The 27,031-nt window shown below is 48.5% G+C and overlaps 1 protein-coding gene across 1 annotated transcript in view; it reads right to left on the minus strand.

Moving 5' to 3' along the window:
• Positions 1-275: 275 nt before the first annotated feature.
• The window catches only part of LARP6 (La ribonucleoprotein 6, translational regulator), a 539,468-nt gene continuing 512,712 nt past the window's right edge, over positions 276-27,031 (minus strand). The window contains exon 3 of the mRNA XM_081160745.1: positions 276-1,853. Within this exon, the coding sequence (XP_081016871.1) occupies positions 786-1,853 (1,068 nt within the window). The 3' untranslated portion in view covers positions 276-785. The remainder of the gene's footprint in view (positions 1,854-27,031) is intronic.

The following is a 27,031-nucleotide window of genomic DNA, read 5'->3' on the forward strand; positions in this document are numbered from 1 at the left end:
CAGTCCAGGGGACCACATCTAGAGACCTTGGTCTACACTGAGCTGTTTTCTGCTCTATGATGCATTGTGGTGAGAGGTGTGGTGCTCTAACATCTGCACAAACTGGGCTGACTTCTCAGGCTGCCAGACGCCCCAGGGAGAGCCCTAGGGCTGCCCTGGGCACATTCAAGAAATGTCTCTGTTAAGCTCCTCAGGGCTTCATGACAGGCTAACCACAGCCTTGTCAGGCAGCAGACTTTTGTCAGATGCAGTGTATGACTTCAGAGCCAGCACTCCCAGTTGAGTATTTTATTTTTTATTCACTTGACAGGAAACATACATTAGGTCCTAGAAGACACCATGCTACAGGTTTAACTAGTTGACATTGCACAACAGAACTCCTCTGGGCTCTCAGGAGCCCCTGCATGGCCAACTGAGGACAGCTTAGTCACCGGAGAGAACAACCCTGCCCCAAAGAAGAGACTCGCTGCCAGACCTTCCCTGGGGAGCCCATCCCACAGCCATACAGAGCCGTGACACACACACACACACACACACACTGGGCAGCGTCACAACGATGGTCATGCCGGGAGGAAGGGGTGTTCTGACCTAGAAGATGGTCTTAAAACCAGAGCGTACTGGACAATTTATGTACATTACAAATATATAAATTAAGAGGTTTACATGTATACAAAATCTTTGAAAGGAGACTTAATTTCATTCTATGGCATGCCAGGTATTTGTCAGAACCTTGAAAACAGAGGTGGTTTTCAATGGAGCTGGTATTAAAAATAGAAGGTATTTATTTATACATGGGCCCTGCTCCTCTCGTGTGCACCATGGAATCCTCTGGTGTTGTCAGGGCCTCTGGGCAACCTCAGCACCCCCACAGGTAACCCATCTGCAGTCTGCATCTTCCGAGAGAGGAGGGGACTCGCTCTGGGGCTCTTCTCCTGTGTTCCCATCTCGGCTTGGCGGCGCCTCCGAATCCAGGGGCTGCCAGAGGGAGTGATGCTGCTGTCAGAGGAATAATCTGTGCACTTGCGAAGGATCTCAGGACTGGTGCTGGAGTTCAGCCTGCCTTCCTCAGCCAGGGGGGATTTTCTGGAAACACCTTTGCGCTGAGCCAAGGGGCTGCTCCAAGGACTTGAGCACGGAGAGGCATTTGGGCTCAGAAAGAGATTCTGGTGGCCAGAAGGGCTGAGTTTGCAGGTGACCACATGCCGCCGGCCAGCCATAGGGGACGTGGGATTGCTCTCGGGGTCAGAGGAGCTGTTAGCAGAAGATTCGTCACCCATGTATTGAAGCTCCTCGACTCTCTTGTTCAGGGACTTGTTCAAGTGGATGCTTGCGGTGGGCTCCTCATCCTGGGCCTTGTCTTTGGGAGGTTTCTTTTTGGGTGGCTTCATACCAATCAGGACAGCTTTCATGTTCTCCTTGCCCTGAGATTCCATGATCATGAACTCATGGGCTTTGATGGCCGCTTCCACCTCCTCGAACTCCACAATGGCGCACTCCTGGGTCCCCACCTGGCTATACCGGCTGCTGATCCTCCGAATATCAGGGGGCAGCTCTCTCCCGGGTTTGAGGATCCGCACTGATGAGATGACGCCAAAGGTCCCAAAGAGCTTGAGCAAGTGTTCCATCACCTTCTCCTGCACCCTCCCGTTCTTCTGGGGGGTGCCCAGGGCCCACAGCTTGGGGGACAGGTAGAGATCATAGACCAGGAGCATCTTGCTGGGGAGGTTCTCATTGGGGAAGAGCGGGACAGGGGTGGTCCTCCTCACCTTCCGGTGGTCCTCATTCAACTCGAGGGTCACTGAGTACTTGAGGGCATGCGCTGTGGTTCTCCAGTCCCGTGTAAGATGTTTCACCTAAAGAACACAAAGCAAATCTGAAATGGTACCTAATGTCCTTGTCCACCTTGTGTCCTCTGTAATCTCCCTCCTGCCTTTCCTTACTTCAGAACACTGGTATCTACAATCATTCCTGGTGTGAGCAGGCACTCAAAAATCTAGTGAATGAATGAGGGAACAAGCACGCTTCACAGCACGTCGAATGAGGCAGCGCAGTTTGGAGCAGTGCTGTCCAACAGAACTTTTCATGGTGATGGAAACCTGCAGGCTCTGGACCAACGCTGTTGCATGCACAAATGCAAGGCCCACCTCCAACTGGCAGTGAGACCTAAAAAGTTATTCAATCTCCCAGTACCTCAACTTCCTCATTTGTGAAATGGAGATGTTAATAAGCCTGCCTCACAGAGTCAGTCTGAAGATTAAATGAATACAGGGTGTCCCCCCAAAAATGTATACGCACTTTGAATGATTATAAAGTCAGCATTTACTAGCATACAGTTCATTTTCAAAATTTAAAAGAAATGAATAATTTTTTTTGGTAAATGTCTGTTTTCAAACTGATGACAGTTCTGGTCCAGGCACTGCTGATAATCCGGAGCAATGGAATCGCAAACATCAACAATCATTTCGTTCGGTATTTGTGTGACCTCAAGTCATCAATTGTTGCTGGTTTTGTACCGAAAACTTTATCTTTTATATCTCCCCATAAAAAAGGTCTAGTGGCATTTTAGGATAAGTTTTCTTTGTTCAAAGCTTAGTCTGACCTTACCCATTATTTCAAATCAGTTAAACCTGAAAAGGAGTGAAAACTAACTGAGTTAGCAATGTGTTAAAGTGTGTACATATTTTTGGGACATCCTGTATACACATATCTATATCCAGACACACAATATATATATATATCTTAGAATATTGTCTAGCTCACAGTGAGTCCTCAATAAATATTAGTCATTATCATTATTTCAAACATTAAATGCTATCATTTTGATAGGACTCAGAGATTTTAACATTCAAATGCCTCTCTGGAGTTGTATTTCTGCTTTTATGCATTGCTATAGAGGAAGTTCCAAAAGATGTTTCATATTTCACTGAAATATCTCCTAGAAATAAAGTGGGCTGTTTCAACTTGGAATTAAATCCAACTTGGGCCTCATGGAGAATGGTGAAATAGATCCCCTCCTCACTTTCCTTAGTGGAAAGTGTGGGTATCAATGTTGCAGTATGTGAAAGCTGTATTTATATCATAAAATAGTAGTTTTCAAGAGGCCCACTTCCAGTGAAGGGAATGCCAGGGGGAATGAATCACCCAAAGAAATGGTGGAGATGGGTGGGGTGGGTGGCCTGATCCAGGAATGGTGAGTCCTCTGAGGCTAGGTCAGAGCAGCTGCTCTGCAGAGGAACCCTGAGACCAAAGCAGGAACTTCCTAGGACTCAAGAAGGGAGCACTCCCTCACAGAGCAGCATTGGGAGGACCCTGGCAGAGCTCTTAGTCATACAGGCAGGCTCCTGGAGAGAGGACACTGCCTCGCTAGCCTGTGGCCTCTGGATGAAATGGCCCGGATTTGTGCTTAGAGTGTGGGAACCATGAGTCACCTACACACAGACTCAATGGGCTGATCACCGTGACACAGGCTAAGGACAGAGAGAAGTGCGTCCAGGGAAAGAGATGGACTATAGATGAATGGATGCAATGAGAGATCCAGAAAGGGTGAAGGTGATGACCGCAGTTCAGTGCCAGGCTGTGGGAGAGCCAAGCATTGGTTCTCTCAGGGAAGAACATGGGGCGTATTCTTCAAAACCAGTCAGGGCGGGAGCACTCAGGAGAGAAGGAGAATCTAGTGACTAAGCCCGGGGCCTGAGCAAATGGTGCCTGGGGAGGCCAGTCCTGCCCTATTCAGAGGGCTGGAGAAGTGACAGCCGCCAGGGCCAGCAGTGAGCAAAGCAGGCTCTGGCAAGGACCCAGCACCCCTCCAGAGCTGGGTGCAAGGTCCACTGGGAAACCTGGGTCTGAGAGTCCCAGGCCTGTGTCTGTGTCTTTAGGAGGAGTGACCAAGCACCAGCTAAGAAGAGGAACCAGGGGGATGTGGGCTTTGTGCAATTACTACAAGAACTCTGTGAGATTTTCAGAAGCTGTCATTTCCCTGTTTGTTATCTCCGTCATAAAGGTTTCCTATTATGATTAGCGGGAAACCCTTTCAAAGGAAAAGGGTCTTTGCTCTCATTTTGGAGGTATTGGGGAGTCTGTGTCCACTCTGCAGCTGACTTTCAACAGAGAAGATGCCTCCTAAATAGATACATAAGTGGCAACTTAAAAAGGAAGGAAAAGGATGACTCTTAGGGTGTCTGGGGAGGAAAGGAGAAATGTATAGGATGATTCCACTGGCTGCTGCATTTTGGGGTCCCCCACAAACACTCTGCATGTGAGGGCTTGCTCACTATTCTCTGCACATATGTGATATTGTGATTTATAATAAGAAATATATACATTTGGTCTTTGCCCCCATTCCTGGCACTGAGCTCCTGAAACCTTTGTAAACTCCTACAGGATCAGAGCATTAGGTGCATCTCTTGTTCTAACGACATGATTCCGGGTGGGCTCCCAATGGCTCCTGTGTGGCAGCTGTTCATAGAAAGACCAAGCGATGATTAGAAGCTTGGGACCTTCAGCCCCACCCACCGTCCTCTGGAGGGAAGAGAGGATGGAAAGGTAGTTAATCGTGTCTATTTGAGGAAGCATCCAAAAAAATTCCAATAGTAAGGGGGTTGGAGAGCTTCCAGGTGGGTGGGTGGCACATCCCAGCCCTCAACATAACCCTAACCCTAGGTCCAATCGTAACCCTAACCGTCTCTCTAACCCTAGCCCTCAAGATAACCCTAACCCTAGGTCCAATCGTAACCCTAACCGTCCCTCTAACTCTAGCCCTCAACATAACCCTAACCCTAGGTCCAATCGTAACCCTAACCGTCTCTCTAACCTTAGCCCTCAACATAACCCTAACCCTAGGTCCAATCGTATCCCTAACCGGATCTCTAACCCTAGCCCTCAACATAACCCTAACCCTAGGTCCAATAGTAACCCTAACCGTCTCTCTAACCCTAGCCCTCAACATAACCCTAACCCTAGGTCCAATCGAAACCCTAACCGTCTCTCTACCCCTAGCCCTCAACATAACCCTAACCCTAGGTCCAATCGTAACCCTAACCGTCTCTCTAACCCTAGCCCTCAACATAATCCTAACCCTAGGTCCCATCGTAACCCTAACCGTCTCTCTAACCCTAGCCCTCAACATAATCCTAACCCTAGGTCCAATCGTAACCCTAACCGGATCTCTAACCCTAGCCCTCAACATAACCCTAACCCTAGGTCCAATCGAAACCCTACCGAATTTCTAACCCTAGCCCTCAACATAACCCAAACCCTAGGTCCAATCGTAACCCTAACCGTCTCTCTAACCCTAGCCCTCAACATAACCCTAACCCTAGGTCCAATCGTAACGCTAAACGTCTCTCTAAACCTAGCCCTCAACATAACCCTAACCCTAGGTCCAATCGTAACCCTACTGGATCTCGAACCCTAGCCCTCAACATAACCCTAACCCTAGGTCCAATCGTAACCCTAACCGTCTCTCTAACCCTAGCCCTCAACATAACCCTAACCCTAGGTCCAATCGTAACCCTAACCGTCTCTCTAAACCTAGCCCTCAACATAACCCTAACCCTAGGTCCAATCGTAACCCTAACCGGATCTCTAACCCTAGCCCTCAACATAACCCTAACCCTAGGTCCAATCGAAACCCTACCGGATCTCTAACCCTAGCCCTCAACATAACCCTAAACCTAGGTCCAATCGCAACCCAAAACGTCACTCTAAACCTAGCCCTCAACATAAATCTAACCCTAGGCCCAATCGTAAACCTAACCGTCTCTCTAAACCTAGCCCTCAACATAACCCTAACCCTAGGTCCAATCGTAACCCTAACCGTCTCTCTAAACCTAGCCCTCAACATAACCCTAACCCTAGGTCCAATCGTAACCCTAACCGTCCCTCGAACCCTAGCCTTCAACATAACCCTAACCATAGGTCCAATCGTAACCCTAACCGTCCCTCTAACCCTAGCCCTCAACATAATCCTAACCCTAGGTCCAATTGTAACCCTAACCGTCTCTCTAACCCTAGCCCTCAACATAACCCTAACCCTAGCTCCAGTCGTAACCCTAACCGTCTCTCTAACCCTAGCCCTCAACATAACCCTTACCCTAGGTCCAATTGTAACCCTAACCGTCTCTCTAACCCTAGCCCTCAACATAACCCTAACACCAGGTCCAATCGTAACCCTAACCGTCTCTCTAACCCTAGCCCTCAACATAACCCTAACCCTGGATACAATCGTAACCCTAAACTGTCTCTAAACCTAGCCCTCAACATAACCCTAATCCTAGGTCCAATCGTAACCCTAACCGGATCTCTAACTAGCCCTCAACATAACCCTAACCCTAGATCCAATCGTAATCCTAACCGTCTCTCTAAACCAAGCCCTCAACATAACCCTAAACCCAGGTCCAATCGTAATCCTAACCGTCTCTCTAAACCTACCCTCAACATAATCCTAACCCTACGTCCACTCGTAACCCTAACCGTCTCACTAACCCTAGCCCTCAACATAACCCTAACGCTAGGTCCAATCGTAACCCTAACCGTCTCTCTAAACCTAGCCCTCAACATAACCCTAACCCTAGGTCCAATAAAAACCCTAACTGTCTCTCTAACCCTAGCCCTCAACATAACCCTAACCCTAGGTCCAATCGTAACCCTAACCGTCTCTCCAACCCTAGCCCTCAAAATAACCCTAACCCTAGGTCCAATCGTAACCCTAACCGTCACTCTAACCCTAGCCCTCAACATAACCCTAACCCTAGGTCCAATCGTAACCCTAACCGTCTCTCTAAACCTAGCCTTCAACATAACCCTAACCCTAGGTCCAATCGTAACCCTAACCGGATCTCTAACCCTAGCCCTCAACATAACCCTAACCCAAGGTCCAATCGAAACCCTACCGGATCTCTAACCCTAGCCCTCAACATAACCCTAACCCTAGCTCCAATCGTAACCCCAACCGTCTCAATAACCCTAGCCCTCAACATAACCCTAACCCTAGTTCCAATCGTAACCCTAACCGTCTCTCTAACCCTAGCCCTCAACATAACCCTAAACCTAGGTCCAATCGTAACCCTAAACGTCTCTCTAAACCTAGCCCTCAACATAACCCTAACCCTAGGTCCAATCGTAACCGTAACCGTCTCTCTAACCCTAGCCTTCAACATAACCCTAACCCTAGGTCCAATCGTAACCCTAACTGGATCTCTAAGCCTAGCCCTCAACATAACCCTAACCCTAGGTCCAATCAAGATCCTAACCGTCTCTCTAACCCTAGCCCTCAACATAACCCTAACTCTAGGTCCAATCGTAACCCTACCGGATATCTAACCCTAGTCCTCAACATAACCCTAACCCTAGGTCCAATCGTAACACTAACCGTCTCTCTAACCCTAGCCCTCAAATAACCCTAACCCTAGGTCCAGTCGTAAACCTAACCGTCTCTCTACCCCAAGCCCTCAACATAACCCCTAACCCTAGGTCCAATCGTAACCCTAAAAGTGTCTCTAAACCTAGCCCTCAACATAACCCTAACCCTAGGTCCAATCGTAACCCTAACCGGATCTCTAAACCTAGCCCTCAACATAACCCGAACCCTGGGTCCAATCGTAACCCTAAACGTCTCTCTAAACCTAGCCCTCAACATAACCCTAAACCCAGGTCCAATCGTAATCCTAACCGTCTCTCTAAACCTACCCTCAACATAACCCTAACCCTACGTCCACTCGTAACCCTAACCGTCTCTCTAACCCTAGCCCTCAACATAACCCTAACCCTAGGTCCCATCGTAACCCTAACCGTCTCTCTAAACCTAGCCCTCAACATAACCCTAACCCTAGGTCCAATCGTAACCCTAACCGGATCTCTAACCCTAGCCCTCAACATAACCCTTACCCTAGGTCCAATTGTAACCCTAACCGTCTCTCTAAACCTAGCCCTCAACAAAACCCTAACCCCAGGTCCAATCGTAACCCTAACCGTCTCTCTAACCCTAGCCCTCAACATAACCCTAACCCTAGGTCCAATTGTAACCCTAACCGTCTCTCTAAACCTAGCCCTCAATATAACCCTAAACCTAGGTCCAATCGTAACCCTAACTGGATCTCTAACCCTAGCCCTCAACATAACCCTAACCCTAGGTCCAATAGAGACCCTAACCGGATCTCTAACCCTAGCCCTCAACATAACCCTAACCCTAGGTCCAATCGTAACCCTAACCGTCTCTCTAAACCTAGCCCTCAACATAATCCTAACCCTAGGTCCAATCGTAACCCTAACCGGATCTCTAACCCTAGCCCTCAACATAACCCTAACCCTAGGTCCAATCGAAACCCTACCGAATTTCTAACCCTAGCCCTCAACATAACCCAAACCCTAGGTCCAATCGTAACCCTAACCGTCTCTCTAACCCTAGCCCTCAACATAACCCTAACCCTAGGTCCAATCGTAACGCTAAACGTCTCTCTAAACCTAGCCCTCAACATAACCCTAACCCTAGGTCCAATCGTAACCCTACTGGATCTCGAACCCTAGCCCTCAACATAACCCTAACCCTAGGTCCAATCGTAACCCTAACCGTCTCTCTAACCCTAGCCCTCAACATAACCCTAACCCTAGGTCCAATCGTAACCCTAACCGTCTCTCTAAACCTAGCCCTCAACATAACCCTAACCCTAGGTCCAATCGTAACCCTAACCGGATCTCTAACCCTAGCCCTCAACATAACCCTAACCCTAGGTCCAATCGAAACCCTACCGGATCTCTAACCCTAGCCCTCAACATAACCCTAAACCTAGGTCCAATCGCAACCCAAAACGTCACTCTAAACCTAGCCCTCAACATAAATCTAACCCTAGGCCCAATCGTAACCCTAACCGTCTCTCTAAACCTAGCCCTCAACATAACCCTAACCCTAGGTCCAATCGTAACCCTAACCGTCTCTCTAAACCTAGCCCTCAACATAACCCTAACCCTAGGTCCAATCGTAACCCTAACCGTCCCTCGAACCCTAGCCTTCAACATAACCCTAACCATAGGTCCAATCGTAACCCTAACCGTCCCTCTAACCCTAGCCCTCAACATAATCCTAACCCTAGGTCCAATTGTAACCCTAACCGTCTCTCTAACCCTAGCCCTCAACATAACCCTAACCCTAGCTCCAGTCGTAACCCTAACCGTCTCTCTAACCCTAGCCCTCAACATAACCCTTACCCTAGGTCCAATTGTAACCCTAACCGTCTCTCTAACCCTAGCCCTCAACATAACCCTAACCCCAGGTCCAATCGTAACCCTAACCGTCTCTCTAACCCTAGCCCTCAACATAACCCTAACCCTGGATACAATCGTAACCCTAAACTGTCTATAAACCTAGCCCTCAACATAACCCTAATCCTAGGTCCAATCGTAACCCTAACCGGATCTCTAACTAGCCCTCAACATAACCCTAACCCTAGGTCCAATCGTAACCCTAACCGTCTCTCCAACCCTAGCCCTCAAAATAACCCTAACCCTAGGTCCAATCGTAACCCTAACCGTCACTCTAACCCTAAAACTCAACATAACCCTAACCCTAGGTCCAATCGTAACCCTAACCGTCTCTCTAAACCTAGCCTTCAACATAACCCTAACCCTAGGTCCAATCGTAACCCTAACCGGATCTCTAACCCTAGCCCTCAACATAACCCTAACCCAAGGTCCAATCGAAACCCTACCGGATCTCTAACCCTAGCCCGCAACATAACCCTAACCCTAGGTCCAATCGTAACCCCAACCGTCTCAATAACCCTAGCCCTCAACATAACCCTAACCCTAGTTCCAATCGTAACCCTAACCGTCTCTCTAACCCTAGCCCTCAACATAACCCTAAACCTAGGTCCAATCGTAACCCTAAACGTCTCTCTAAACCTAGCCCTCAACATAACCCTAACTCTAGGTCCAATCGTAACCGTAACCGTCTCTCTAACCCTAGCCTTCAACATAACCCTAACCCTAGGTCCAGTCGTAACCCTAACTGGATCTCTAAGCCTAGCCCTCAACATAACCTAACCCTAGGTCCAATCGAGATCCTAACCGTCTCTCTAACCCTAGCCCTCAACATAACCCTAACTCTAGGTCCAATCGTAACCCTACCGGATCTCTAACCCTAGTCCTCAACATAACCCTAACCCTAGGTCCAATCGTAACCCTAACCGTCTCTCTAACCCTAGCCCTCAAATAACCCTAACCCTAGGTCCAGTCGTAAACCTAACCGTCTCTCTACCCCAAGCCCTCAACATAACCCCTAACCCTAGGTCCAATCGTAACCCTAAACGTGTCTCTAAACCTAGCCCTCAACATAACCCTAACCCTAGGTCCAATCGTAACCCTAACCGGATCTCTAAACCTAGCCCTCAACATAACCCGAACCCTGGGTCCAATCGTAACCCTAAACGTCTCTCTAAACCTAGCCCTCAACATAACCCTAAACCCAGGTCCAATCGTAATCCTAACCGTCTCTCTAAACCTACCCTCAACATAACCGTAACCCTACGTCCACTCGTAACCCTAACCGTCTCTCTAACCCTATCCCTCAACATAACCCTAACCCTAGGTCCAATCGTAACCCTAACCGGATCTCTAAACATAGCCCTCAACATAACCCTAACCCTAGGTCCAATCGTAACCCTAACCGGATCTCTAACCCTAGCCCTCAACATAACCCTTACCCTAGGTCCAATTGTAACCCTAACCGTCTCTCTAAACGTAGCCCTCAACAAAACCCTAACCCCAGGTCCAATCTTAACCCTAACCGTCTCTCTAACCCTAGCCCTCAACATAACCCTAACCCTAGGTCCAATTGTAACCCTAACCGTCTCTCTAAACCTAGCCCTCAACATAACCCTAACCCTAGTTCCAATCGTAACCCTAACCGTCTCTCTAACCCTAGCCCTCAACATAACCCTAAACCTAGGTCCAATCGTAACCCTAAACGTCTCTCTAAACCTAGCCCTCAACATAACCCTAACCCTAGGTCCAATCGTAACCGTAACCGTCTCTCTAACCCTAGCCTTCAACATAACCCTAACCCTAGGTCCAATCGTAACCCTAACTGGATCTCTAAGCCTAGCCCTCAACATAACCCTAACCCTAGGTCCAATCAAGATCCTAACCGTCTCTCTAACCCTAGCCCTCAACATAACCCTAACTCTAGGTCCAATCGTAACCCTACCGGATATCTAACCCTAGTCCTCAACATAACCCTAACCCTAGGTCCAATCGTAACACTAACCGTCTCTCTAACCCTAGCCCTCAAATAACCCTAACCCTAGGTCCAGTCGTAAACCTAACCGTCTCTCTACCCCAAGCCCTCAACATAACCCCTAACCCTAGGTCCAATCGTAACCCTAAAAGTGTCTCTAAACCTAGCCCTCAACATAACCCTAACCCTAGGTCCAATCGTAACCCTAACCGGATCTCTAAACCTAGCCCTCAACATAACCCGAACCCTGGGTCCAATCGTAACCCTAAACGTCTCTCTAAACCTAGCCCTCAACATAACCCTAAACCCAGGTCCAATCGTAATCCTAACCGTCTCTCTAAACCTACCCTCAACATAACCCTAACCCTACGTCCACTCGTAACCCTAACCGTCTCTCTAACCCTAGCCCTCAACATAACCCTAACCCTAGGTCCCATCGTAACCCTAACCGTCTCTCTAAACCTAGCCCTCAACATAACCCTAACCCTAGGTCCAATCGTAACCCTAACCGGATCTCTAACCCTAGCCCTCAACATAACCCTTACCCTAGGTCCAATTGTAACCCTAACCGTCTCTCTAAACCTAGCCCTCAACAAAACCCTAACCCCAGGTCCAATCGTAACCCTAACCGTCTCTCTAACCCTAGCCCTCAACATAACCCTAACCCTAGGTCCAATTGTAACCCTAACCGTCTCTCTAAACCTAGCCCTCAATATAACCCTAAACCTAGGTCCAATCGTAACCCTAACTGGATCTCTAACCCTAGCCCTCAACATAACCCTAACCCTAGGTCCAATAGAGACCCTAACCGGATCTCTAACCCTAGCCCTCAACATAACCCTAACCCTAGGTCCAATCGTAACCCTAACCGTCTCTCTAAACCTAGCCCTCAACATAATCCTAACCCTAGGTCCAATCGTAACCCTAACCGGATCTCTAACCCTAGCCCTCAACATAACCCTAACCCTAGGTCCAATCGAAACCCTACCGAATTTCTAACCCTAGCCCTCAACATAACCCAAACCCTAGGTCCAATCGTAACCCTAACCGTCTCTCTAACCCTAGCCCTCAACATAACCCTAACCCTAGGTCCAATCGTAACGCTAAACGCCTCTCTAAACCTAGCCCTCAACATAACCCTAACCCTAGGTCCAATCGTAACCCTACTGGATCTCGAACCCTAGCCCTCAACATAACCCTAACCCTAGGTCCAATCGTAACCCTAACCGTCTCTCTAACCCTAGCCCTCAACATAACCCTAACCCTAGGTCCAATCGTAACCCTAACCGTCTCTCTAAACCTAGCCCTCAACATAACCCTAACCCTAGGTCCAATCGTAACCCTAACCGGATCTCTAACCCTAGCCCTCAACATAACCCTAACCCTAGGTCCAATCGAAACCCTACCGGATCTCTAACCCTAGCCCTCAACATAACCCTAAACCTAGGTCCAATCGCAACCCAAAACGTCACTCTAAACCTAGCCCTCAACATAAATCTAACCCTAGGCCCAATCGTAACCCTAACCGTCTCTCTAAACCTAGCCCTCAACATAACCCTAACCCTAGGTCCAATCGTAACCCTAACCGTCTCTCTAAACCTAGCCCTCAACATAACCCTAACCCTAGGTCCAATCGTAACCCTAACCGTCCCTCGAACCCTAGCCTTCAACATAACCCTAACCATAGGTCCAATCGTAACCCTAACCGTCCCTCTAACCCTAGCCCTCAACATAATCCTAACCCTAGGTCCAATTGTAACCCTAACCGTCTCTCTAACCCTAGCCCTCAACATAACCCTAACCCTAGCTCCAGTCGTAACCCTAACCGTCTCTCTAACCCTAGCCCTCAACATAACCCTTACCCTAGGTCCAATTGTAACCCTAACCGTCTCTCTAACCCTAGCCCTCAACATAACCCTAACCCCAGGTCCAATCGTAACCCTAACCGTCTCTCTAACCCTAGCCCTCAACATAACCCTAACCCTGGATACAATCGTAACCCTAAACTGTCTATAAACCTAGCCCTCAACATAACCCTAATCCTAGGTCCAATCGTAACCCTAACCGGATCTCTAACTAGCCCTCAACATAACCCTAACCCTAGGTCCAATCGTAACCCTAACCGTCTCTCCAACCCTAGCCCTCAAAATAACCCTAACCCTAGGTCCAATCGTAACCCTAACCGTCACTCTAACCCTAAAACTCAACATAACCCTAACCCTAGGTCCAATCGTAACCCTAACCGTCTCTCTAAACCTAGCCTTCAACATAACCCTAACCCTAGGTCCAATCGTAACCCTAACCGGATCTCTAACCCTAGCCCTCAACATAACCCTAACCCAAGGTCCAATCGAAACCCTACCGGATCTCTAACCCTAGCCCTCAACATAACCCTAACCCTAGGTCCAATCGTAACCCCAACCGTCTCAATAACCCTAGCCCTCAACATAACCCTAACCCTAGTTCCAATCGTAACCCTAACCGTCTCTCTAACCCTAGCCCTCAACATAACCCTAAACCTAGGTCCAATCGTAACCCTAAACGTCTCTCTAAACCTAGCCCTCAACATAACCCTAACTCTAGGTCCAATCGTAACCGTAACCGTCTCTCTAACCCTAGCCTTCAACATAACCCTAACCCTAGGTCCAGTCGTAACCCTAACTGGATCTCTAAGCCTAGCCCTCAACATAACCCTAACCCTAGGTCCAATCGAGATCCTAACCGTCTCTCTAACCCTAGCCCTCAACATAACCCTAACTCTAGGTCCAATCGTAACCCTACCGGATCTCTAACCCTAGTCCTCAACATAACCCTAACCCTAGGTCCAATCGTAACCCTAACCGTCTCTCTAACCCTAGCCCTCAAATAACCCTAACCCTAGGTCCAGTCGTAAACCTAACCGTCTCTCTACCCCAAGCCCTCAACATAACCCCTAACCCTAGGTCCAATCGTAACCCTAAACGTGTCTCTAAACCTAGCCCTCAACATAACCCTAACCCTAGGTCCAATCGTAACCCTAACCGGATCTCTAAACCTAGCCCTCAACATAACCCGAACCCTGGGTCCAATCGTAACCCTAAACGTCTCTCTAAACCTAGCCCTCAACATAACCCTAAACCCAGGTCCAATCGTAATCCTAACCGTCTCTCTAAACCTACCCTCAACATAACCGTAACCCTACGTCCACTCGTAACCCTAACCGTCTCTCTAACCCTATCCCTCAACATAACCCTAACCCTAGGTCCAATCGTAACCCTAACCGGATCTCTAAACATAGCCCTCAACATAACCCTAACCCTAGGTCCAATCGTAACCCTAACCGGATCTCTAACCCTAGCCCTCAACATAACCCTTACCCTAGGTCCAATTGTAACCCTAACCGTCTCTCTAAACGTAGCCCTCAACAAAACCCTAACCCCAGGTCCAATCTTAACCCTAACCGTCTCTCTAACCCTAGCCCTCAACATAACCCTAACCCTAGGTCCAATTGTAACCCTAACCGTCTCTCTAAACCTAGCCCTCAATATAACCCTAAACCTAGGTCCAATCGTAACCCTAACTGGATCTCTAACCCTAGCCCTCAACATAACCCTAACCCTAGGTCCAATCGAGACCCTAACCGGATCTCTAACCCTAGCCCTCAACATAACCCTAACCCTAGGTCCAATCGAGATCCTAACCGTCTCTCTAACCCTAGACCTCAACATAACCCTAACTCTAGGTCCAATCTTAACCCTACCAGATCTCTAACCCTAGTCCTCAACATAACCCTAACCCTAGGTCCAGTCGTAACACTAACCGTCTCTCTAACCCTAGCCCTCAACATAACCCTAACCCTAGGTCCAGTCGTAACCCTAACCGTCTCTCTAACCCTAGCCCTCAACATAACCCTAACCCTAGGTCCAATCGTAACCCTAACCGTCTCTCTAACCCTAGCCCTCAACATAACCCTAACCCTAGGTCCAGTCGTAACCCTAACCGTCTCTCTAACCCAAGCCCTCAACATAACCCCTAACCCTAGGTCCAATCGTAACCCTAAACGTGTCTCTAAACCTAGCCCTCAACATAACCCTAACGCTAGGTACAATCGTAACCCTAACCGGATCTCTAAACCTAGCCCTAAACATAACCGGAACCCTGGGTCCAATCGTAACCCTAAACGTCTCTCTAAACCTAGTCCTCAACATAACCCTAGACCCAGGTCCAATCGTAACCCTAACCGTCTCTCTAAACCTAGCCCTCAACATAACCCTAACCCTAGGTCCAATCGTAACCCTAACCGGAACTCTAACCCTAGCCCTCAACATAACCCTTACCCTAGGTCCAATAGTAACCCTAACCGTCTCTCTAACCCTAGCCCTCAACATAACCCTAACCCTAGTTCCAATTGTAACCCTAACCGTCCCTCTAACCCTAGCCCTCAACATAACCCTAACCCTAGGTCCAATCGTAACCCTAACCGTCTCTAACCCTAGCCCTCAACATAATCCTAACCCTAGGTCCCATCGTAACCCTACCGGATCTCTAACCCTAGCCCTCAACATAACCCTAACCATAGGTCAAATCGTAACCCTAACCGTCTCTCTAACCCTAGCCCTCAACATAACCCTAACCCTTGGTCCAATCGTAACCCTAACCGGATCTATAACCCTAGCCCTCAACATAACCCTAACCCTAGGTCCAATCAAAACCCTAACCGTCTCTCTAAGCCTAGCCCTCAACATATCCCTAACCCTAGGTCCAATCGTAACCCTAACCGTCTCTCTAACCCTAGCCCTCAACATAACCCTAACCCTAGGTCGAATCGAAACCCTAACCGGATCTCTCACCCTAGCCCTCAACATAACCCTAACCCTAGGTCCAAATGTAACCCTAACCGGATCTCTAACCCTAGCCCTCAACATAACCCTAACCCTAGGTCCAATCGAGACCCTAACTGGATCTCTAACCCTAGCCCTCAACATAACCTTAACCCTAGGTCCAATCGTAACCCTAACCGTCTCTCTAAACCTAGCCCTCAACATAACCCTAACCCCAGGTCCAATCATAACCCTAAACGTCTCTCTAAACCTAGCCCTCAACATAACCCTAACCCTAGGTCCAATCGTAACCCTAACCGGATCTCTAACCCTAGTCCTCAACATAACCCTAACCCTAGGTCCAATCGTAACCCTAACCGGATCTCTAACCCTAGCCCTCAACATAACCCTAACCCTAGGTCCAATCGTAACCCTAACCATCTCTCTAAACTTAGCCCTCAACATAACCCTAACCCTAGGTCCAATCATAACCGTAACCGTCTCTCTAACCCTAGCCCTCAACATAACCCTAACCCTAGGTCCAATCATAACCCTAACCGTCTCTCTAACCCTAGCCCTCAACATAACCCTAACCCAAGGTCCAATCGTAACCCTAACCGTCTCTCTAAACCTATCCCTCAACATAACACTAACCCTAGGTCCAATCGAAAACCTAACCGGATCTCTCACCCTAGCCCTCAACATAACCCTAACCCTAGGTCCAATCGAAACCCTAACCGTCTCTCTAACCCTAGCCCTCAACATAACCCTAACCCAAGGTCCAATCGTAACCTTACCGTCTCTCTAACCCTAGCCCTCAACATAACCCTAACCCAAGGTCCAATCGTAACCCTAAACGTCTCTCTAAACCTAGCCCTCAACATAACCCTAACCCAAGGTCCAATCGAAACCCTAACCGGATCTCTCACCCTAGCCCTCAACATAACCCTAACCCTAGGTCCAATCGTAACCCTAACCGTCTCAATAACCTTATCCCTCAACATAACCCTAACCCTAGTTACAATCGTAACCCTAACCGTCTCTCTAACCCTAGCCCTCAACATAACCCTAAACCTAGGTCCAATCGTAACCCTAAACGTCTCTCTAAACCTAGCCCTCAACATAACCCTAACCCTAGGTCCAATCGTAACCCTAACCGTCTCTCTAACCCTAGCCCTCAACATAACCCTAACCCTAGGTCCAATCGTAACCATAACCGTCTCTCTAACCCTAGCCCTCAACATAACCCTAACCCTAGATCCAATCGTAACCCTAACCGTCTCTCTAAACCTAGCCCTCAACATAACCCTAACCCTAGGTAAAATCCTAACCCTAACCCGATCTCTAACCCTAGCCCTCAACATAACCCTAACCCTAGGTCCAATCGTAACCCTAACCATCTCTCTAAACCTAGCCCACAACATAACACTAACCCTAGGTCCAATCGTAACCGTAACCGTCTCTCTAACGCTAGCCCTCAACATAACCCTAACCCTTGGTCCAATCTTAACCCTAACCGTCTCTCTAACCCTAGCCCTCAACATAACCCTAACCCTAGGTCCAATCGTAACCCTAACCGTCTCAATAACCCTAGCCCTCAACATAACCCTAACCCTAGTTCCAATCGTAACCCTAAACGTCTCTCTAACCCTAGCCCTCCACATAACCCTAAACCTAGGTCCAATCGGAACCATAACCGTCTCTCTAACCCTAGCCCTCAACATAACCCTAACCCTTGGTCCTATCGTAACCCTAAACGTCTCTCTAAACCTAGCCCTCAACATAACCCTAACCCTAGGTCCAATCATAACCCTAACCGTCTCTCTAACACTAGCCCTCAACATAACCCTAACCCTAGGTCCAATCGGAACCATAACCGTCTCTCTAACCCTAGCCCTCAACATAACCCTAACCCTAGGTCCAATCGTAACCCTAACCGGATCTCTAAACCTAGCCCTCAACATAACCCTAACCCTAGGTCCAATCGTAACCCTAACCGGATCTCTAACCCTAGCCCTCAACATAACCCTAACCCTAGGTCCAATCGTAACCCTAACCATCTCTCTAAACCTAGCCCTCAACATAACCCTAACCCTAGGTCCAATCATAACCGTAACCGTCTCTCTAACCCTAGCCCTCAACATAACCCTAACCCAAGGTCCAATCGTAACCCTAACCGTCTCTCTAAACCTATCCCTCAACATAACGCTAACCCTAGGTCCAATCGAAAACCTAACCGGATCTCTCACCCTAGCCCTCAACATAACCCTAACCCTAGGTCCAATCGAAACCCTAACCGTCTCTCTAACCCTAGCCCTCAACATAACCCTACCCCAAGGTCCAATCGTAACCTTACCGTCTCTCTAACCCTAGCCCTCAACATAACCCTAACCCAAGGTCCAATCGTAACCCTAACCGTCTCTCTAAACCTAGCCCTCAACATAACCCTAAACCTAGGTCCAATCGAAACCCTAAGCGGATCTCTCACCCTAGCCCTCAACATAACCCTAACCCTAGGTCCAATCGTAACCCTAACCGTCTCAATAACCTTAGCCCTCAACATAACCCTAACCCTAGTTCCAATCGTAACCCTAACCGTCTCTCTAACCCTAGCCTTCAACATAACCCTAAACCTAGGTCCAATCGTAATCCTAAACGTCTCTCTAAACCTAGCCCACAACATAACCCTAACCCTAGGTCCAATCGTAACCCTAACCGTCTCTCTAACCCTAGCCCTCAACATAACCCTAACCCTAGGTCCAATCGTAACCATAACCGTCTCTCTAACCCTAGCCCTCAACATAACCCTAACCCTAGATCCAATCGTAACCCTAACCGTCTCTCTAAACCTAGCCCTCAACATAACCCTAACCCTAGGTCCAATCGTAACCCTAACCGGATCTCTAACCCTAGCCCTCAACATAACCCTAACCCTAGGTCCAATCGTAACCCTAACCATCTCTCTAAACGTAGCCCACAACATAACACTAACCCTAGGTCCAATCGTAACCGTAACCGTCTCTCTAACCCTAGCCCTCAACATAACCCTAACCCTTGGTCCAATCGTAACCCTAACCGTCTCTCTATCCCTAGCCCTCAACATAACCCTAACCCTAGGTCCAATCGTAACCCTAACCGTCTCAATAACCCTAGCCCTGAACATAACCCTAACCCTAGTACCAATCGTAACCCTAAACGTCTCTCTAACCCTAGCCCTCCACATAACCCTAAACCTAGGTCCAATCGTAACCCTAAACGTCTCTCTAAACCTAGCCCTCAACATAACCCTAACCCTAGGTCCAGTCATAACCCTAACCGTCTCTCTAACCCTAGCCCTCAACATAACCCTAACCCTAGGTCCAATCGGAACCATAACCGTCTCTCTAACCATAGCCCTCAACATAACCCTAACCCTAGGTCCAATCGTATCACTAACCGTCTCTCTAACCCTAGCCCTCAACATAACGCTAACCCTAGGTCCAATCATAACCCTAACCGTATCTCTAACCCTAGCCCTCAACATAACCCTAACCCTAGGTCCAATCGTAACCCTAGCCATCTCACTAAACCTAGCCCTCAACATAACCCTAACCCTAGGTCCAATCGTAACCGTAACCGTCTCTCTAACCCTAGCCCTCAACATAACCATAACCCTTGGTCCAATCGTAACCCTAACCGTCTCTCTAACCCTAGCCCTCAACATAACCCTAACCCTAGGTCCAATCGTAACCTTAACCATCTCTCTAAACCTAGCCCTCAACATAACCCTAACCCTAGGTCCAATCGTAACCGTAACCGTCTCTCTAACCCTAGCCCTCAACATAACCCTAATCCTTGGTCCAATCGTAACCCTAACCGTCTCACTAACCCTAGCCCTCAACATAACCCTAACCCTAGGTCCAATCGTAACCCTAACCGTCTCTCTATGCCTAGCCCTCAACATAACCCTAACCCTAGGTCCAATCGTAACCCTAACCGTCTCTCTAAACCTAGCCCTCAACATAACCCTAACCCTAGGTCCAATCGAAACCCTAACCGGATCTCTCACCCTAGCCCTCAACATAACCCTAACCCTAGGTCCAATGTAAACCCTAACCGTCTCTCTAACCCTAGCCCACAACATAACCCTAATCATAGGTCCAATCGTAACCCTAACCGTCTCTCTAAACCTAGCCCTCTATATAACCCTAACCCTAGGTCCAATCGTAACCCTAACTGGATCTCTAACCCTAGCCCTCAACATAACCCTAACCCTAGGTCCAATCGAGACCCTAACCGTCTCTCTAAGCCTAGCCCTCAACATAACCCTAACCCTAGGTCCAATCGTAACCCTACCGGATCTCTAACCCTAGTCCTCAACATAACCTTAACCCTAGGTCCAATCGTAACCCTAACCGTCTCTCTAACCCTAGCCCTCAACATAACCCTAACCCTAGGTCCAGGCGTAACCCTAACCGTCGCTCTAACCCAAGCCCTCAACATAACCCCTAATCCTAGGTCCAATCGTAACCCTAAACGTGTCTCTAAACCTAGCCCTCAACATAACCCTAACCCTAGGTCCAATCGTAACCCTAACCGAATCTCTAACCATAGCCCTCAACATAACCCGAACCCTGGGTCCAATCGTAACCCTAAACGTCTCTCTAAACCTAGCCCTCAACATAACCTTAACCCCAGGTCCAATCGTAATCCTAACCGTCTCTCTAAACCTACCCTCAACATAACCCTAACCCTACGTCCACTCGTAACCCTAACCGTCTCTCTAACCCTAGCCCTCAACATAACCCTAACCCTAGGTCCCATCGTAATCCTAACCGTCTCTCTAAACCTAGCCCTCAACATAACCCTAACCCTAGGTCCAATCGTAACCCTAACCGGATCTCTAACCCTAGCCCTGAACATAACCCTTACCCTAGGTCCAATAGTAACCCTAACCGTCTCTCTAAACCTAGGCCTCAACATATCCCTAACCCCAGGTCCAATCGTAACCCTAACCGTCTCTCTAACCCTAGCCCTAAACATAACCCTAACCCTAGGTCCAATCGTAACTCTAACCGTCTCTCTAACCCTAGCCCTCAACATAATCCTAACCCTAGGTCCAGTCGTAACCCTAACCGTCTCTCTAACCCAAGCCCTCAACATAACCCCTAACCCTAGGTCCAATCGGAACCCTAAACGTGTCTCTAAACCTAGCCCTGAACATAACCCTAACCCTAGGTCCAATCGTAACCCTAACCGGATCTCTAACCCTAGCCCTCAACATAACCCTTACCCTAGGTCCAATTGTAACCCTAACCGTCTCTCTAAACCTAGCCCTCAACATAACCCTAACCCCAGGTCCAATCGTAACCCTAAACGTCTTCTAAACCTAGCCCTCAACATAACCCTAACCCCAGGTCCAGTCGTAATCCAAACCGTCTCTCTAAACCTACCCTCAACATAACCCTAACCCTACGTCCACTAGTAACCCTAACTGTCTCTCTAAACCTAGCCCCAACATAACCCTAACCCTAGGTCCAATCGTAACCCTAACCGGATCTCTAACCCTAGCCCTCAACATAACCCTTACCCTAGGTCCAATTGTAACCCTAACCGTCTCTCTAAACCTAGCCCTCAACATAACCCTAACCCCAGGTCCAATCGTAACCCTAAACGTCTTCTAAACCTAGCCCTCAACATAACCCTAACCCTAGGTCCAATCTTAACTCGAACCGGATCTCTAACCCTAGCCCTCAACATAACCCTAACCCAAGGTCCAATCGAAACCCTACCGGATCTCTAACCCTAGCCCTCAACATAACCCTAACCCTAGGTCCAATCCTAACCCTAACCGTCTCAAAAACCCTAGCCCTCAACATAACCCTAACCCTAGGTCCAATCGTAACCCTAACCGTCTCTCTAACCCTAGCCCTCAACATAACCCTAACCTTAGGTCCAATCGTAACCCTAAGCGTCTCTAACCCTAGCCCTCAACATAACCCTAACCCTAGGTCCAATCGTAACCCTAACCGTATCTAAATCTAGCCCTCAACATAACCCTAACCCTAGGTCCAATCGTAACCCTAACCGGATCTCTAACCCTAGCCCTCAACATAACCCTAACCTTAGGTCCAATCAAAACCCTAACCGTCTCTCTAACCCTAGCCCTCAACATAACCCTAACCCTAGTTCCAATCGTAACCATAACCGTCTCTCTAACCCTAGCCCTCAACATAACCCTAACCCTAGGTCCAATCGTAACCTTAACAGTCTGTCTAACCCTAGCCCTCAACATAACCCTAACCCTAGGTCCAATCGTAACCCTAACCGTCTCTCTATGCCTAGCCCTCAACATAACCCTAACCCTAGGTCCAATCGTAACCCTAACCGTCTCTCTAAACCTAGCCCTCAACATAACCCTAACCCTAGGTCCAATCGAAACCCTAACCGGATCTCTCACCCTAGCCCTCAACATAACCCTAACCCTAGGTCCAATCGAAACCCTAACCGTCTCTCTAACCCTAGCCCACAGAATAACCCTAATCATAGGTCCAATCGTAACCCTAACCGTCTCTCTAAACCTAGCCCTCTATATAACCCTAACCCTAGGTCCAATCGTAACCCTAACTGGATCTCTAACCCTAGCCCTCAACATAACCCTAACCCTAGGTCCAATCGAGACCCTAACCGTCTCTCTAAGCCTAGCCCTCAACATAACCCTAACCCTAGGTCCAATCGTAACACTACCAGATCTCTAAACCTAGTCCTCAACATAACCCTAACCCTAGGTCCAATCGTAACCCTAACCGTCTCTCTAACCCTAGCCCTCAACATAACCCTAACCCTAGGTCCAATCGTAACCCTACCGGATCTCTAACCCTAGTCCTCAACATAACCCTAACCTTAGGTCCAATCGTAACCCTAACCGTCTCTCTAACCCTAGCCCTCAACATAACCCTAACCCTAGGTCCAGTCGTAACCCTAACCGTCGCTCTAACCCAAGCCCTCAACCTAACCCCTAATCCTAGGTCCAATCGTAACCCTAAACGTGTCTCTAAACCTAGCCCTCAACATAACCCTAACCCTAGGTCCAATCGTAACCCTACCGGATCTCTAACCCTAGTCCTCAACATAACCCTAACCCTAGGTCCAATCGTAACCCTAACCGTCTCTCTAACCCTAGCCCTCAACATAACCCTAACCCTAGGTCCAATCGAAACCCTAACCGGATCTCTCACCCTAGCCCTCAACATAACCCTAACCCCAGGTCCAATCGTAATCCTAACCGTCTCTCTAAACCTACCCTCAACATAACCCTAACCCTACGTCCACTCGTAACCCTAACCGTCTCTCTAACCCTAGCCCTCAACATAACCCTAACCCTAGGTCCCATCTTAACCCTACCGGATCTCTAACCCTAGCCCTCAACATAACTCTAACCCTAGGTCCAATCGTAACCCTAACCGTCTCAATAACCTTAGCCCTCAACATAACCCTAACCCTAGTTCCAATCGTAACCCTAACCGTCTCTCTAACCCTAGCCCTCAACATAACCCTAAACCTAGGTCCAATCGTAATCCTAAACGTCTCTCTAAACCTAGCCCTCAACATAACCCTAACCCTAGGTCCAATCAAAACCCTAACCGTCTCTCTAACCCTAGCCCTCAACATAACCCTAACCCTAGGTCCAATCGTAACCATAACCGTCTCTCTAACCCTAGCCCTCAACATAACACTAACCCTAGATCCAATCGTAACCCTAACCGTCTCTCTAAACCTAGCCCTCAACATAACCCTAACCCTAGGTCCAATCTTAACCCTAACCGGATCTCTAACCCTAGCCCTCAACATAACCCTAACCCTAGGTCCAATCGTAACCCTAACCATCTCTCTAAACGTAGCCCACAACATAACACTAACCCTAGGTCCAATCGTAACCGTAACCGTCTCTCTAACCCTAGCCCTCAACATAAGCCTAACCCTTGGTCCAATCGTAACCCTAACCGTCAATCTATCCCTAGCCCTCAACATAACCCTAACCCTAGGTCCAATCGTAACCCTAACCGTCTCAATAACCCTAGCCCTCAACATAACCCTAACCCTAGTTCCAATCGTAACCCTAAACGTCTCTCTAACCCTAGCCCTCCACATAACCCTAAACCTAGGTCCAATCGTAACCCTAAACGTCTCTCTAAACCTAGCCCTCAACATAACCCTAACCCTAGGTCCAATCATAACCCTAACCGTCTCTCTAACCCTAGCCCTCAACATAACCCTAACCCTAGGTCCAATCGGAACCATAACCGTCTCTCTAACCCTAGCCCTCAACATAACCCTAACCCTAGGTCCAATCGTAACACTAACCGTCTCCCTAACCCTAGCCCTCAACATAACGCTAACCCTAGGTCCAATCATAACCCTAACCGGATCTCTAACCCTAGCCCTCAACATAACCCTAACTCTAGGTCCAATCGTAACCCTAGCCATCTCTCTAAACCTAGCCCTCAACATAACCCTAACCCTAGGTCCAATGATAACCTTAACCGTCTCTCTAACCCTAGCCCTCAACATAACCGTAACCCTTGGTCCAATCGTAACCCTAACCGTCTCTCTAACCCTAGCCCTCAACATAACCCTAACCCTAGGTCCAATCGTAACCCTAACCATCTCTCTAAACCTAGCCCTCAACATAACCCTAACCCTAGGTCCAATCGTAACCGTAACCGTCTCTCTAACCCTAGCCCTCAACCTAACCCTAATCCTTGGTCCAATCGTAACCCTAACCGTCTCACTAACCCTAGCCCTCAACATAACCCTAACCCTAGGTCCAATCGTAACCCTAACCGTCTCTGTATGCCTAGCCCTCAACATAACCCTAACCCTAGGTCCAATCGTAACCCTAACCGTCTCTCTAAACCTAGCCCTCAACATAACCCTAACCCTAGGTCCAATCGAAACCCTAACCGAATCTCTCACCCTAGCCCTCAACATAAACCTAACCCTAGGTCCAATCGAAACCCTAACCGTCTCTCTAAACCTAGCCCACAACATAAGCCTAATCATAGGTCCAATCGTAACCCTAACCGTCTCTCTAACCCTAGCCCTCAACATAACCCGAACCCTAGGTCCAATCGTAACCCTACCGGATCTCTAACCCTAGTCCTCAACATAACCCTAACCCTAGGTCCAATCGTAACCCTAACCGTCTCTCTAAACCTAGACCTCAACATAACCCTAACCCTAGGTCCAGTTGTAACCCTAACCGTCGCTCTAACCCAAGCCCTCAACATAACCCCTAATCCTAGGTCCAATCGTAACCCTAAACGTGTCTCTAAACCTAGCCCTCAACATAACCCTAACCGTAGGTCCAATCGTAACCCTAACCGAATCTCTAACCCTAGCCCTCAACATAACCCGAACCCTGGGTCCAATCGTAACCCTAAACGTCTCTCTAAACCTAGCCCTCAACATAACCCTAACCCCAGGTCCAATATTAATCCTAACCGTCTCTCTAAACCTACCCTCATATAACCCTAACCCTACGTCCACTCGTAACCCTAACCGTCTCTCTAACCCTAGCCCTCAACATAACCCTAACCCTAGGTCCCATCGTAACCCTAACCGTCTCTCTAAACCTAGCCCTCAACATAACCCTAACCCTAGGTCCAATCGTAACCCTAACCGGATCGCTAACCCTAGCCCTCAACATAACCCTTACCCTAGGTCCAATTGTAACCCTAACCGTCTCTCTAAACCTAGCCCTCAACATAACCCTAACCCCAGGTCCAATCGTTACCCTAACCGTCTCTCTAACCCTAGCTCTCAACATAACCCTAACCCTAGGTCCAATCGTAACCCTAACCGTCTCTCTAAACCTAGCCCTCAATATAACCCTAACCCTAGGTCTAATCGTAACCCTAACTGGATCTCTAACCCTAGCCCTCAACATAACCCTAACCCTAGGTCCAATCGAGATCCTAACCGTCTCTCTAACCCTAGCCCTCAACATAACCCTAACCCTAGGTCCAATCGTAACCCTAACCGTCTCTCTAACCCTAGGCCTCAACATAACCCTAACCCTAGGTCCAGTCGTAACCCTAACCGTCTCTCTAACCCAAGCCCTCAACATAACCCCTAACCCTAGGTCCAATCGTAACCCTGAACGTGTCTCTAAACCTAGCCCTCAACATAACCCTAGACCCAGGTCCAATCGTAATCCTAACCGTCTCTCTAAACCTACCCTCAACATAACCCTAACCCTACGTCCACTCGTAACCCTAACCGTCTCTCTAACCCTAGCCCTCAACATAACCCTAACCATAGGTCCCATCGTAATCCTAACCGTCTCTCTAAACCTAGCCCTCAACATAACCCTAACCCTAGGTCCAATCGTAACCCTAACCGGATCTCTAACCCTACCCCTGAACATAACCCTTACCCTAGGTCCAATAGTAACCCTAACCGTCTCTCTAAACCTAGGCCTCAACATAACCCTAACCCCAGGTCCAATCGTAAATCTAACCGTCTCTCTAACCCTAGCCCTCAACATAACCCTAACCCTAGGTCCAATCGTAACCCTAACCGTCTCTCTAACCCTAGCCCTCAACATAACCCTAACCCTAGGTCCAGTCGTAACCCTAACCGTCTCTCTAACCCTAACCCTCAACATAACCCCAACCCTAGGTCCAATCGTAACCCTAACCGTCTCTCTAACCTTAGGCCTCAACATAACCCTAACCCCAGGTCCAATCGTAATCCAAACCGTCTCTCTAAACCTAGCCCTCAACATAACCCTAACCCTAGGTCCAATCTTTACCCTAAGCGTCTCTCTAACCCTAGCCCTCAACATAACCCTAACCCTAGGTCCAATCGTAACCCTAAGCGGATCTCTAACCCTAGCCCTCAACATAACCCTAACCCTAGGTCCAATCGTAACCCTAACCGTCTTTCTAACCCTATCCTTCAACATAACCCTAACCCTAGGTCCAATCGTAACCCTAAACGTCTCTCTCACCCTAGCCCTCAA

The sequence above is a fragment of the Miniopterus schreibersii genome, assembly GCF_964146895.1.
Source record: "Miniopterus schreibersii genome assembly, chromosome: 1".
Lineage (NCBI taxonomy): Eukaryota > Metazoa > Chordata > Mammalia > Chiroptera > Miniopteridae > Miniopterus > Miniopterus schreibersii.